At 40.8% G+C, this 13,681-nt stretch overlaps 1 protein-coding gene across 15 annotated transcripts in view; it reads left to right on the top strand.

The window, feature by feature from the left end:
- Positions 1 to 3,359: 3,359 nt before the first annotated feature.
- Positions 3,360 to 13,681, top strand: part of ATP11B (ATPase phospholipid transporting 11B (putative)) — a 71,500-nt gene continuing 61,178 nt past the window's right edge. For all 15 annotated transcript variants that reach the window (XR_012630123.1, XR_012630124.1, XR_012630122.1 and 12 more), the window contains exon 1: positions 3,360 to 3,613. Coding sequence is in view for 12 of the 15 variants with exons in the window: in XM_074878579.1 (XP_074734680.1) it covers positions 3,587 to 3,613 (27 nt within the window). In the remaining 3 variants the exon portion in view is untranslated. The remainder of the gene's footprint in view (positions 3,614 to 13,681) is intronic.

Consider the following 13,681-nt stretch of genomic DNA (forward strand, 5'->3'; position numbering starts at 1 on the left):
TCTATATATAATTGGTGCTTCAGCCAGTAATTGAATGCCTGTGGAATAAAGATGCCTTGAAGAAACTCTGTGTCTCTCAGGCAGCTCTTTCTCTCTACGGATTAGAAACAAAATGGGCGTTTTTATAGTTAGTGTACATTTTTAATTAGACCGCAGTTACTTAAGTAAATAATGCATGGATTAAAACACTCATTTAAAAAAATGACAAAATATTTAATTGAAAACAAAATATTGAGAGGAATTCTCCAACAGGAAAATGGTGTACTGTAAGGAGCTATTATTAGTCCTTTGCTACACAAACCTACATCCCTGCTCCACTCCTCTTAGGCTTTGCTGTTTTTCTGTTTGGCCCCAAAGGACAGAAGTGCTCACTAGCTGCAACACAAGACCTGGGCTGCCTCACTGCCCGTGCACCAGCACGCACTGGCCCTTTTGCTAATTGTGTGCCTTGTTTGCACTGCAGCAGCAACCTGCGATGTGGCTGGTGCACCCAGGGATGTGGCAGGGGAAAGAGTTCAGCTACAAGCGAATCAAAGTTTTCAAAGGCAGGAATGCTGGAGGCAGCTCACCCTCTGGCATCAGTGCCGCACTTCCATCCCATCTCATCACATACTAGATGTGGCCATACAGCCATACAGTGTGCCAACAATTCACCAGCTCCTGCTGAAGAATGGCCCCAAAACACCATTCAAGAACAATGGAAATGCATGAATGTCTCACACAAGAACAAGGTCAAGGAGTAACATCAACAGCCCCACTGTCAGTTTGATGGTTGCATGTTCAGGCAATGATTCTGTGGACACCAATGTTTAATTTTATAAACCTAAAAGTAGTACCATTGATTACATAAGAATTACTCATGCACATATCATTAAAAGCTTGCTGGGACTAACATTTAAGTGTGTGCTTTTATGTTTGTGTACACATTTTTATATCGGACAACATTTGTGTCCTCATCTTGCTAAACAAACATCTGAAATCACTGCTCTCAGTGGAAAGCTTGGAGTCTCATCAAGAAAGCCTAGGTGATAGGTTAAACCTAATCTTCATATCAGAAAGTGATTTTTTTCTTCAGCAGTTGTTTGTTTTTTTTTTTTTTTTCTGTATAAGCCAGCTATGCAAATTCAGGTGAGGTTTCAGGGCAATATTTTAAAGTGGGATCTCTGATATCATAGAATCATAGAATGGTTTGGGTTGGAAGATGCCTTAAAGATCATCTAGTCCCAACCCCCCTGCCTTGCACTTGGCCTTGTTGAACTTCATGAGGTTTGCACAGGCCCACTTCTCCAGTCTGTTCAGGTCCCTCTGGATGGATCCCTTCCCTCCAGCATGTCGACCGCACCACACAGCTTGGTGTCGTTGGTGAACTTGATGAGGGTGCACTCAATCCCAGTATGGGAATCTTCATTCTTAATACAGTTGACCTTTGATTCCAGAAGTGCTGGACTGTTATTGGCTAATCAATATCTGGCTCGGCTGCTCAGCTTCAATTTTTATTTTCTGAAAAATATTTAGCTCGCAAGGGTGAGATGAAACTCCATAAATGTCTAGTATGGGCTTTTGAACAATTTAAAAGGTGCAAAGTTTTACTAGCCAAGACATTAGGCAAGGATGTCATTCTGTTGGAATTTTGCTGCATAGTGGAAAACACATGCAGTCAGACCCTTCTGCCGCACACAGCAAAATAATTTCATCCTACCAATATAATTTCATCCACTAAAATACTTTTTAAAGTAAAAACATAAACTGCAGGGTTCAAATCACTTGTAAATCGCTTCCAAGTTTTGTCTGGTGAAATAGTATCATTACAGCAACATGGAACAGGAAGCGCAAAGTAGCTTTATGTAACACAACTGCAAGCCATGGAAATAGAGGCTTGCAGAAAGTGCAACTCATACTTGAATTTGGCAAGGACACAGCGACAAATATACCTGCACTTTGGAGAAATGGCATATGATTGTTAGCATGTAGTGGTCAGGACCCTGTTCTACGTCTGATGATAAAGGAGGAGCATGAGAATATTGAGTGTATCGGTTAAGCTTCTGGCTTAAGGCCACTCTCCAGGCAATGTGCCATAACTATGAAATCACTGTTACTTTAGACTTCACATTAGATGAATAGGGTAATGCAAGCTGTTTGAAACTCAGCTTTGATGTATTTAACTGTTTTGAAATAATGCCTAGCATTTAATACAGAGTTTTGCTAACATTAGCTTTCCTAAATGCCTGATAAAAATAGTCTTATTCTCCACTGTTTCAAGGTTATTTTTCTAATTAAATGCATATGCTTAAACCATCAGCATTCACCACAAGATTCAGTTGTCCAGGCATTATATCATTTATCTTAAATCCTGAATTATGGTCTAAATTTCTAACTGAACAGTAAAAACTACGTTAGCTCTATGGCAGATACGTTTATGATTCGTTGCTATATATCATAATTACCTAGGAACAAATGGGAATGGCAGGAATGGTACTCTGAACTTTACATGCAAAAAAGACTTCTCTTTAAGTCAGTGTCAAAGTTGTCATTGACTTCACTGACAACAGTGTTCGGTCACAAATACCCAGGTCTTTACTGCTTAAAATAATCTCCTTTAGTTCTTAGCCCCAGAGGCCCAGAAGCTGCAGACTTGTATAGGTGTGCATGTTTGAAGCTGAACACTGTTTTGTTTTTGTAAGTAGTAGCTGTTTTTAGAGCAAAATGGAAGATTTCAGAGAGATCACTGCCTGACATCAACACATTTCAGCACCCAATTTTAACCAAACAGCAGTTTAGCACAACACTGCCAGTAGCAGGAGAAAGGTGCCAGATCCTCCCAGCACGTGTACCTTGCTTTGGGACACCTACACACTCTGCACTTGTTTTTTGAGTTGAAATCAGTGGTTATCAAGCCTCTTTTCAAAGTCTTTATTCCAACATGTGTACATTTTGCATTTTTTTAGAAGAAAGTGAAGATAAAACCAATGAAGATGTGAAGTAGCTTCACTTCACTAGAAAAGGGGAGTCTCAGAGACGCTGAGGCCCTGGCTGACAGACTCAGAGACCTGACAGGCTGCGGCTGGAGCTCCTCTGTGGGGAGGGGGGGATTTTTTCCAGGCCAACCCTGCCCAAGTCCCTGTAGGAGGCTGCCTGGACTCAGGTCACTCGGGCCCACGCACGGCCCTTCTGATCCAGAAGCAGCACCTGGGGCAGTGAAGAAATCAGGACCAGCGAGTCACCCCTCGCAGATAAGGCCCGCGCTGCACAAGGCGCGTCCCCCCCACCCATCTCCTCGGCCCCTTCCTCCATTCCTCCACACCCAACCCCTCTTCCCGCCTCCCCCTGCCCTCAGACGTCACTTCCTGGGGCCGGGCCACAGCGTTGCGGGTGTCAGCGGCGGCCCTGTGATGGCGGCGGCGGGGCGCCGGCAGCCGCGGCGGCTGGGGGCGCCGGGGGGGCTGTGCCGCTCCTAACTCGGCGTCGGGCCCCTGCGCCATGGCGAGGAGCCGCGGCGGGCGGCTGGCCTGAGGCGGCGGCGACAGCGGAGGGCGCGGCACCGCCGAGGGGGGCCCCGCCGCGGGGGCCGCGACCCGCGCCGCCGGGGATGTTGCGGTGGGTCCGGCAGCAGCTGGTAGGTGCCTCCCGCCTCCGCGGGGCGGGGGAGGGCGCGGCGCCGGGACGCGGCCGGGGGCTTCCCATGCACCCCGCACACCCCCGGGCCGGGCGACCCCTCGCCTCGGCCCGGCCCTCCGGGGCGGCCCCGTCCCGGCGCCTCTGCCCGGGCCGCTGCTGCCGTGGGGTCCCCGGAGGAAGCGGGGGTGCGAGCGGGAGGGCTGAGGGGGAGCCGGGCCGGAGGGCGTGAGAGAGGGGAGTCCTTCCCCCCGCCGGGAACGGGGGGGTGTAGGGGCTGGGGAGACCTGCCGGCTTCACTTGGATCATTATTTTATTTTTAAGACGTATTGGGTTTGAGGTGTTTAGGGGTTTTGCGGGTTTTCTAGGTGGTTGTTTTTTGGGTTTTTGGGTTTTTTTGTTGTTCGTTTGTTTGTTTGTTTTTCTTGAAACGACGTTGACACAGAGGAAAGCACCTTCCCTTACCTGTGGCCCCCTTTGGGAAGGGCTCCCCAAACTTCTTTTCACGGAGGAATGACGGTGCCTTTTTCTGAGGACCAGCACTTCAGAGATTTACTGGCCTCTCCTCCTCCTTCACGTTGCGAAATCTTATAAGGCTTTTTCACCCGATGTGCGTCTGTCTCATTTATTTCCCTGTACCTGAGAGTTTTGCAGCCGTTGCTTCTGCGTGCGTGTTAAGGCTTTGAAAGTGACGAGAAATGAAAGAAAAACATCCGTGAGATGCTTTTGGTGGGGGAACCACTTGAAAAAGGCTGCGGTTAGACGGTGCCTCCCTCTAGACAGGAGCTACTTGCTGTGCTTGTGTTATAACGTGCGAGGGAAATAAGGCTGCCGTGACTGTAGTGTCTGTGGCAGGGAAGTACGTTGAGTTTGACTATTTCGATCTGAAGTGTTGGCCGGCTTCCTGTCCCCTCCAGCGTTATTTCTCTTGCCCTTTCTCAAAGGGAGAAATTCCTTCTAAATGATGTATTCACAAAGTTACTTTTTCCATTCATTGGCATTACCTTGCATCACAGATGTTGTACAGGTTAGTACGAGAACTTACATTAGTTAGGTTTTTATATATTAATGGTTAAAGCTTCTGTCTCACTAATAATTTAATTTGTTACATCACTTTTTACAAAAAAAAGATATTTTTTCCGTTGGTTTTTTTCCCACCCCCCACCCCCCATCTCCTTTCCCATGGCCCGTAGATTTATCCATACTTGTGTCTGAATCACAGAGCTTGTGGTGATGGTCTCAATACCAGCTTGACAGTACTCACTAGTTTGGGCTGACCCCAAGAGTTTTTGACCGGGAAATGAATTGCTCTGTCTGAGCTCTCTGACTGCACTCTTCTGTTACACTCATACATACGCTTATTAGAATAAATCCTGTTTGTCGTAACATAGCTATCATTTTTCCCTTTGAAGGTGGCTTGAGGTTTGTGTGTGTGGTTTTTAAAGCAGCATTATGTTGTCTTCTGTAGAGTTTAGATTAGACTGTATCAGTGCTAGGAATTCATGTATCAAACATGATTGCTTTTCCCCCAGTGAGTACACTAACTAGCTTTCTGGAAATATGTTTGCCCTTAATAGAAATTAAAAGCTTAGTGTAACAAGATGAGCAATAAACCTAGCACTTACAGGTTTTTGTTCTTCTAAAGGAAACTGATGGGAAAATAAAACTTGCACTAGTTTTGACAGCGAAAGATTAGTGTAGTAGAAGAAGGGGATAATAAAAAGTCAAGATGCTTGGACAGATGTTTAAATATGGTACTAAGGAAAAAAATTGTTGCAAGAATACATGTTCTGTGTTTTCTATAAGCCTCACTGTTTGATGTTACCGGCTTGTTTGTTTCACAGCTCGTAAAGATGAAAAATGGCCTAAGATAGGTATCACACTGCATGTTTCTTCCAAGGGACACTTGGACAACTCACTCCTGTGTGTAATTGTTGGTTTAACAGAGATCCCACCATGTTTGCTGTTTCATACATCCATGATGTTTAGGTTCTGAAAGAATGTCAAAGGGCCAAGAACCTGGGAAAGGATGCTGAGAAAATAATCAGAGTGAGTAGGAAGAGTGGGGTAGCAGAAATATTTGAATCAAAGGATGATGAAATCTGTGTCTGATTTATTTCTGATAGGAGAAGAGAAGAATGTGTGGGTTTGGATGCCTTTAGAGCATGTATTTGTACCTGTGCTTGATGTGGTAATAGGTTTTGAAAAAAGTGTTTCTTCCATACAGGAAGGTTGGAACCAGGCAAATACGTGGGAGTGATTTAAGTGGGATGTTGTAGTAATACAAAAGAAAAAAGTTGGTGTACAGAAATTGGAAAGTAGGAAGGATTTGGGGAAAGGATGGGAGGGACTGGTACTTTGCTGAAGGTGCTTTTAGGTAGTTATTAAGTACACCCTGTATGAAACCAATGAATGTTTTGCGACTTCTTGTTTCTTTAAGAGGACAGTATTTCATACAGTAATTAATGAGATTGTACTGAGTGTATATGGTCTTGAGAGCTTGTGTTCTCAAGTGTTGTAAAAGGGACAGGGAAAATGAAGCAGGTGGTCTTAGAAGTAATGAGAGGACCTGGTATGGAATTCAGATTATTTCAGTTAAGTTCTTTGAGAGGTGGCTTTGCTGTGCTTTAGCCTGTGAAGATGCATGCCTTTATAGATGCATAGAGGGATGACTATGAGAACAGGAAACATGCTGAGAATGTAAGAGTTCACATAAAGACCGTCTTTATTATGGTCTTACAAGTCCAAAACAGTTTTGTAACTGATGAGTTATTTGTCTTTTCAGTGATTTGTTGTATAATAGAAATTGGTGACAGTAATACTGTTGCTCAGTCTTCAGTGCCTATGTAGAACTCTTACAGATCATCAGTTTGTTTTGGTATCTTGGCCTTCAGTCTGCTTTGTTTGCTCAGAAGCAGTTAACACCACCCTACACAAACAGTTTATCAGTTTTTCTTCATCTAATGATGTCCCATACTAAATAAACTGTGTAGTAAGTCATTAACAGCATGCAGCTTTCTAGTTAATATTATTAGAATATCACTCTCTAGTTAATAGTTGGAGGTACTTGAGTTTAGTAACAAAAAAATGTAGAGACAAATGGAGTTACAATTCATTGCTTTCACTAAAATGCCCTGATGTATGTCAAAGACAGGCTTTGAGCGGGAAAGATGCCTGAATTCCGGCTCTGTTACCTTGAGATCTCAGAAAGACAGTAGGCATGTGGATTTGCTGAGGGTTGCATAACACCACAGGCACAGCCAGCTCTGCTTGAAAAAAGCAACCGGGTAAACAACAGTTGATAGGAAGCATCATTAATATTCAGTAATAGTACAATACACTTTATTTGCATTTCCAAATATGATGGGTTAGACTACAGAGCTAATCTTTTGTACAGCAGAGTGCTACTGTGGCTCTCCTGGTCAAGTTTGTGCAGTACTGACACAAAACAAGAGTAGAAAGTGGCATTTGTAATGCTCAGTGACTTTGTGTACCACTTCTAGTTTGATAGATTTGTGACAGCGTTTGGCCTGTGCTAATGTCCCAATGGTGTACATGAGCGTAGGAGCTGTTGCAGTGGTATTAACAGAAAGTAATGACTACTTCCGTTGTCTGGCAAGGAGGTCTCCAAAAATTGTGATAGAATACCCTTGTATGTATGATCTTAGCTGCATAATTTTGAACGATTAGTCCTGTCAAGTGAAGAAGGGTCTCTGGATTTCCCTTCTAGTTGCTGTTATGTGGAGTTTGAGCCTTTTGATCTATCTAACAGTGCAATTATGTACAAAGAATACTGCGTGGAGAAAACGTAAGAGCTGCCTGCCTGGTTCCTCTTATACGTGACAGTTCAAGAGAAAGAGAATTATGCTGTATTTATTTGGTAGAGTATCTTCTTCCTACAATTTAAGAACCCAAACGCACTGTGCACTGACAACTTTTATACTATGCAGAGCAAAGTATTCAGGCCAATGCAACTTTGATATTTAACTGGAAGTCAGAAAATGTATAGATTAATTCCTTTGAATTGGTGTCTTTTAACTGGAAAACCTTGTTACCAGACTATTTTGTGGTTATAGGAAAGTTCAGATTAGGACTAGATGAACTCTTGATGTCCCTTCTAAAGTTCTGCATAAGAAGGTGATCACAGGGAATGTTTTGACTGTTTTGTGTTGGTTGTCCCTGTTGCACACCACACCTCCCCAGGATGAACACGTGTTCTTGTTCATCTTTTGGATACGTTCTAATGAAAAGTTTCTTCTACTGATAAGGGAAATGTCCTCGAATAGATTAGCACTAAAGGGCTGTATGTTTGGGATGTTCTTCCTTTTCCTTCCATGTGTTGGTATCTGCTGAGATGTTCTGAGAAGGGCAGATGGCATTCTGTGATAGCTTGTGGTTATTTGTATTCTAAACAAAGTGGACAGCATTTGATCTCCTTGTTTGCACTGACGTTTGTGTAGTATTTTCACTTAATCATTTCATAGAATTGAACCAATGTAGTTACTCCTTCCCCCCCCCGCCCCTGCATTCCCCTCTATTTTTTGAATACTGGAACTACTTTGAACTAATCCATTGACTGAGATGCCTAGCTTCTGAAATCATGTTGCTGTTCTAAAGCACAGTTTCCCCCTTCTTTTCTTGTCATTGAAGCCTGTTCCCCTTTTGGTTAAAATTAAGTGGGTGTTATTGTGTACTAGAAAAATAAATGCGTATTTGCTTAAAAGAGTTCCTCTGGTTCAGACTGCCTAGCTAATACCTTCTGTATTGTCACTGAAGGATCAGTGAGATGCATGTTAGAGCAGCCCAAAGGTTTCACTGCTTTGGTTAGAGTAGCTTCAGAACTGGGGGTTAATGACTCCCCTCATGTAACTTCACACAGGAGAAAATGTGGCCCAGTTTTTTGCTGGAGATATTCTGTGATCTGCTGGACTAGTCCTCCCATTGTGTTTGGGTCTTTTTAACCTTATTTTCTTTTTATATTCTGCGACTGCTGAAGGCTAATATATTTGCAGCACAGTGTGTTCCAAAGTGTGCAGAACCTGGCCCTGTCTTCAGCCAGCTGTCTGTTCCAAACAGAGACATCCGTTGTGCCCTGTGTGTAATTTATAAATCTTATCTCATAAAAATTAGCTCTAAATTTAAAAATTGCCTACCAGAACCTAATCAAACCAGTCTTGACACTGTTTCTTTCAAAGACCATTTTAAAAATGGGAAAATCAGGCTTGTCTAATGTGCTGCCTTTCTGTGAGACTTGGATGTTTGACCTGTATCTTGTCCCATCCTTTTTTTTTTTTTTTAAATTTCCCCTAGCCATGAGCCTTTTAAGCAGCAAATTTTTATTGTGCCAAACTTCCACTTGTCACACAATAATGTGACCATTTCATTGACAGTATGATACTCCTGCACTAATAGGGTCCTGCTCCCTTAATAGCCACTGTCTATTTGTCTTCTATGTGACTGAGGAAGAAAAGTGTTATTTTGTTGACAGAGAGCTTTTTGTGTTCTGTTCAGTAGATGGTATCTGGGGGTATGGTCAGGGTGATGCGTCTTTATTTATTGCTAAGAGATTGCCTCTGAGCTCTCATCAGAAGGTAAAATTAATAATCTAAGGCAAGTAAAACTGTGCTGAATTCAGTAACATTCAACATGTGTTTTGGATATCATTGGTATTCATTTTTCTAGTTGTGGATGGGTTGGCTGAATTCATTAAAACTTTTGTTTGCTTTCTTCTCAAGTGGAGAGATAGGAGTTATAAGAGAAAAATATAATAATGTTTTTAAATTACTTTAAAAGCATCATGACTTGTGCCTTTCACTAGTGATCTGCCATCTGTTTTTCTTTATTGTGCTATGGTGTCCTCAGTAGTTATGACTGTTTTTGTAACTATTTTGCAGGGAAAAAGGTATCTACAGTGTACCACTAAAAAAAATCCTTTAATTTCTAGCACAAAATCTGTTTGTAAGCCAGCAGATCAGAACTGCAGCAAAACAGATCTGACAAAGCGCCTCTGTAAACGCAAGGTCATATCTTCCAGCAAAACCCAGGTGACATATTTGCAGCTAGACTTTTTTTTATACAAACCTCTTTTCAACTGCTGTTGAAAAAAAACCACTTAGCAATAATACAGACCATGGTAGAAAAGACAGAAAGTAGGACCAACAGCTACATGATTTAAAAACCAAACCCCTGCAATTCCTTGGTCTCCCACATACTGTGACTTAGGAGGTTTTTTTTCTTGTTTAGTTTGAGTGAAAATAAGCATGGGAAAGGAGAACTTTGCTGTAAATGGGAAGGAGAGATAATAATGTGGACAGAAAGCAAACTGTTTTCATCCTGAAATATTTTACCAGGGAAAGAAGTTTTATATGGTTTATACCAAAAAGTATGTTTTGTTATATGTTGTTACATTTTGTTAGTCTTTCACTGTCCTCTTTGCACATTTTTGTTCTAGCTTTATGCATCGTTGTGCTAATTTTTGCAGATATTTACATACCTGTCTGGAAAAAGAATTGCAGCAACTTCGAAAGGAAGCTTAAGATTTAGCAAGCTTGAAGGATAAACTAGTTTGTAGATATGTCTGAAAGCAGGACATTAAACTGATGCTTAGGTCATAAATCATGTTTGAAATGGAATTAAAACTTAAAGTAATATTTGATGAATGCGGTAGACTTAAAACTGTAATGTTAAGTTTTCCAGAGCAGGCTTTATCAAAGCATGTTAAAAGGAAGAGCTAGAGCTAAATTATCTTCCTGTGAAACTTGTTGAGCAACAACTGACAGAGCAATTGTCAGTATAATTTTGCCACGCATTTTGAAAAAGCCTTAAGATTTATTTTCTAGGGGTGGTTTCAGGGGAAGAGCTCGTGAGAAGTTTTTCATATTGAAGGAAAATGTGAATTAGACTTGCAGTGCAGGAACTGATCAGCACAAGTAGCTGTTGCATACTAGAAACAATCTAAATGTTGAAAATGGTGGTTTTCAGTATTCATATGGGATAATGGTCATAGCAATAGCCCAGAACAGGAGCCCTCATGCTTGTGTAAAATAGTTTTATAAATAACTCTTCAGAGCAGTGGGTAAACAGCATTTCATTTTCAGACAATAGTGCACATAGTATGCAAGCATGTGAAGGAATGTGTGATTCTTCTGTATTTGTCCTGTCAGGGACTTGACAAGTGTAGTTTTTGTATATGGTGAAATTGCTAGCTACAAAATTGGAACTGCTTTCTAATTTTAAGTGGAAACAAAGTTCGTAACCTGTCACAGATTTGAATGTCTTATTTTATATTGGAAATCAGATAAAAATATTTTTGCTATAAAGTAAATGAAAGTAATCCAGGGACTGTGCAGAAAGGATACAATTAGAATTTTGGTTTTTTGAGATACTGTGGTTATTCAAGGTATATGAAGGATTTGTGTGTTGAATGTTTAATTTACTGTACTGGTCCTGTATTTCTTAGTGTGACTTTCTTTAGTAACTGCTATTTCTGTGTGATTGATTGTTGCAGAATTGTAGCACTTTCCATGTTCAAAGTACTTTATCTACTTTGATCAGCATTCTTAAAAATGGCTATTCATTTTTGAGATTTCAATTCTTATTTTATAAAATATGATGCCCTATAGTGCCTTCTGATGGGTGTCTAAAGTCACCCATCAGCTTTGAAAATCTTGCCTACTCTCTGTTTGTACGTGTCTCAGAGGGAGATAATATTGCAGAAAATTGCTGGAGACCACAGAGGAAAATTTTTAGTTCTGAAATTAAAACTGTGTAGTTGGAACTTCAGAGGCATCTTCATTCCTACTTCAGAGCAATAGGCTGCTTTGGGAATCACAGAAAATGACCAGAGATTTTGAACCACAGATGCTGTCAAGCCTCAACTTCTCTTAGACCTCTTGGACTTCATCATAATGCATTTGTTTAGGGAAAAAAGTTAGCACTGAATGGCCTTGCACAGTAGTTCGGGAGCCACTAGCCTTGTCTTTGAGACTGAGGCTTGCTTCTTAGAATCTGAATGTTAACTAAATTGCTTTCTCTATTAGCGTTGAATACACATTTATTGTAAAGTCTGTTTTCTGTCAAAAAGCACCTGAGCAAAAGTATCAATGGATCTGTTCATTATTGATAATTTTCATAATCTGTGTGTCTGAGTATGAAAGGGAGCATCCTAATAAAGCAACAAATGAGGAATATATTATAATCATTTGGTTAATTGAATACAAGAGGATAAGAATTCTAATAATCCTGTAGAAAAAATGTGAAGCTTGGAATTTTGTTGAAGACAGTCACCAAAGAGTAGCTGTTATAGTGTATAGGGTTGTTTTATCATATGAAGTCCAAAATGGATTATGCTTTGTAAATACTATGATTTGAATTGTAGGGAAGGATAAGAAAGCTGGTTCCTTAATTCATGCAAAGTCAGATTTTAAAATTAAACAGTGTACCTAAATCTCTGTTAAAATTCTTTGTTACTGGGGGAAACTGGGCATGTCATAAGTCTTTGAGAGCGCGATGTTAGAAAGCCTAGCTTGCCTGCTCGGCTTGCTTTTCCTTTCTGTTTTTGTTGATGTTACAAGACCAGTATGTTTGGCATCAGTCACCTGAGTAGAGAAACTGGCACAGGGAAGTATGTTCGCAATGAATGAGGCCAGTTTAGCTTGCTTGTTGTTTTTGCAGATAAATAAGGGCAAGATAGATGGGTTTTTAAATTTTAAAGTAGGGATTTTTCCAAGATATTTTTGTGGGCATTTTGACAAAATAAGGTAAAATAAGAACAACTTGAGCTGTATTGTAACCAGGACTGTGTTCCAAGCACCAGTATGACTTTTCTGACTTTGTGAAAGGAAGGAATATTGCTTTGTGGTTTCTCAGGCCTTGTTTCCTAGAGTGTTTGTAGTCTGGTTAGGACTTATAGGAGGTTACAGCATGATTTGTTGTCAGATATTTTAAACAACTGCAGATATAGTAAGCGGGAAGAGGAAGTTGCATGAATAGTGCATGACTTTTAATACTGTTCTATTTCTTTACTGCATTGATATTTAAAAGAGGAGGAACAAATTGCATGGCACTATGTAAACCTCAGGGTGCTTCAGCTGATTCACTACTTTAGTTGTTAGAGCAGTGTTTAAAATTGCTGTGAGAGGCTGTTTCTTCCTTCATGCTAACCTTTGATATGACAAATTCAGTTTGACTGCTGCCCAGTTACATGACTGAAAGAATTATTGGCTGACTGTTTTGAGTACAAATTCACACAGACTTCTGAAAATGTGCATGGAGTGTGAATAGATCATCTTATCTGACAAAGGGAAAAGTATTCCATGTATATTCAGAAAAAAATCCAAAGCAAGAAAATCCATTTCCTCAAAACACCTTTAATCAAAATATATCTTGGCAGCAGTGTAATAGCAGGCTTTGACTCTATCTGCCAGGAAATACGGTGTTCTGTTTCTGTGGCCTCAGTCAGTCACCTCCCTAGGAAAAAGGCTTCCTGAGGCAGAGTTTTCTTCTGTTTATTAGTTTTATTAACAAGTATGTGGTGTCCAAAGGGCTTTTGGGGGAACTACTGCTTTCCTTAGCAGAGTTCAGTGCGGTTTTTGAAAGGAGGAAGAGGCTCTAATTGAGACTTCCTTATTTCAAACCCCTTTCACTAAAAACTGGTCACATAGCAGAAGTTCTTTTAAGTTCTTTTAGCAAATATAATGTAGCTTTTTTTTTTTTTCCCTGTAAAAGCTGTGAATGATGAATAAGAAACACTGGGAGATGATATTAAAGTATCTGCTTTATGCAGATCATAAGCAAAAATTGCTTGCCAAATGATTTGTGATTATCAATGCATGTATTGCAAGGCTTGAAACAGCAATTGATTTGCTGTGTGCTGGTCTCATGTTGCTAATCCTAGCTGAAAGATCTGCAGATTTCTGCTGTCTCACTTAACAGTGCTGTAGAGTGCATGGGGAGGGTGTACATGCATGCTGCCATAAGTTAATAGTGATATTGAAAAAGTAAGAGTCTGCAGTAGATAGGGTATATTATATCAACAAGTTGACTGAGGAAGCATTTCTTCTTTTCTTTG

The sequence above is a fragment of the Strix uralensis genome, chromosome 9 (genome assembly GCF_047716275.1).
Source record: "Strix uralensis isolate ZFMK-TIS-50842 chromosome 9, bStrUra1, whole genome shotgun sequence".
Lineage (NCBI taxonomy): Eukaryota > Metazoa > Chordata > Aves > Strigiformes > Strigidae > Strix > Strix uralensis.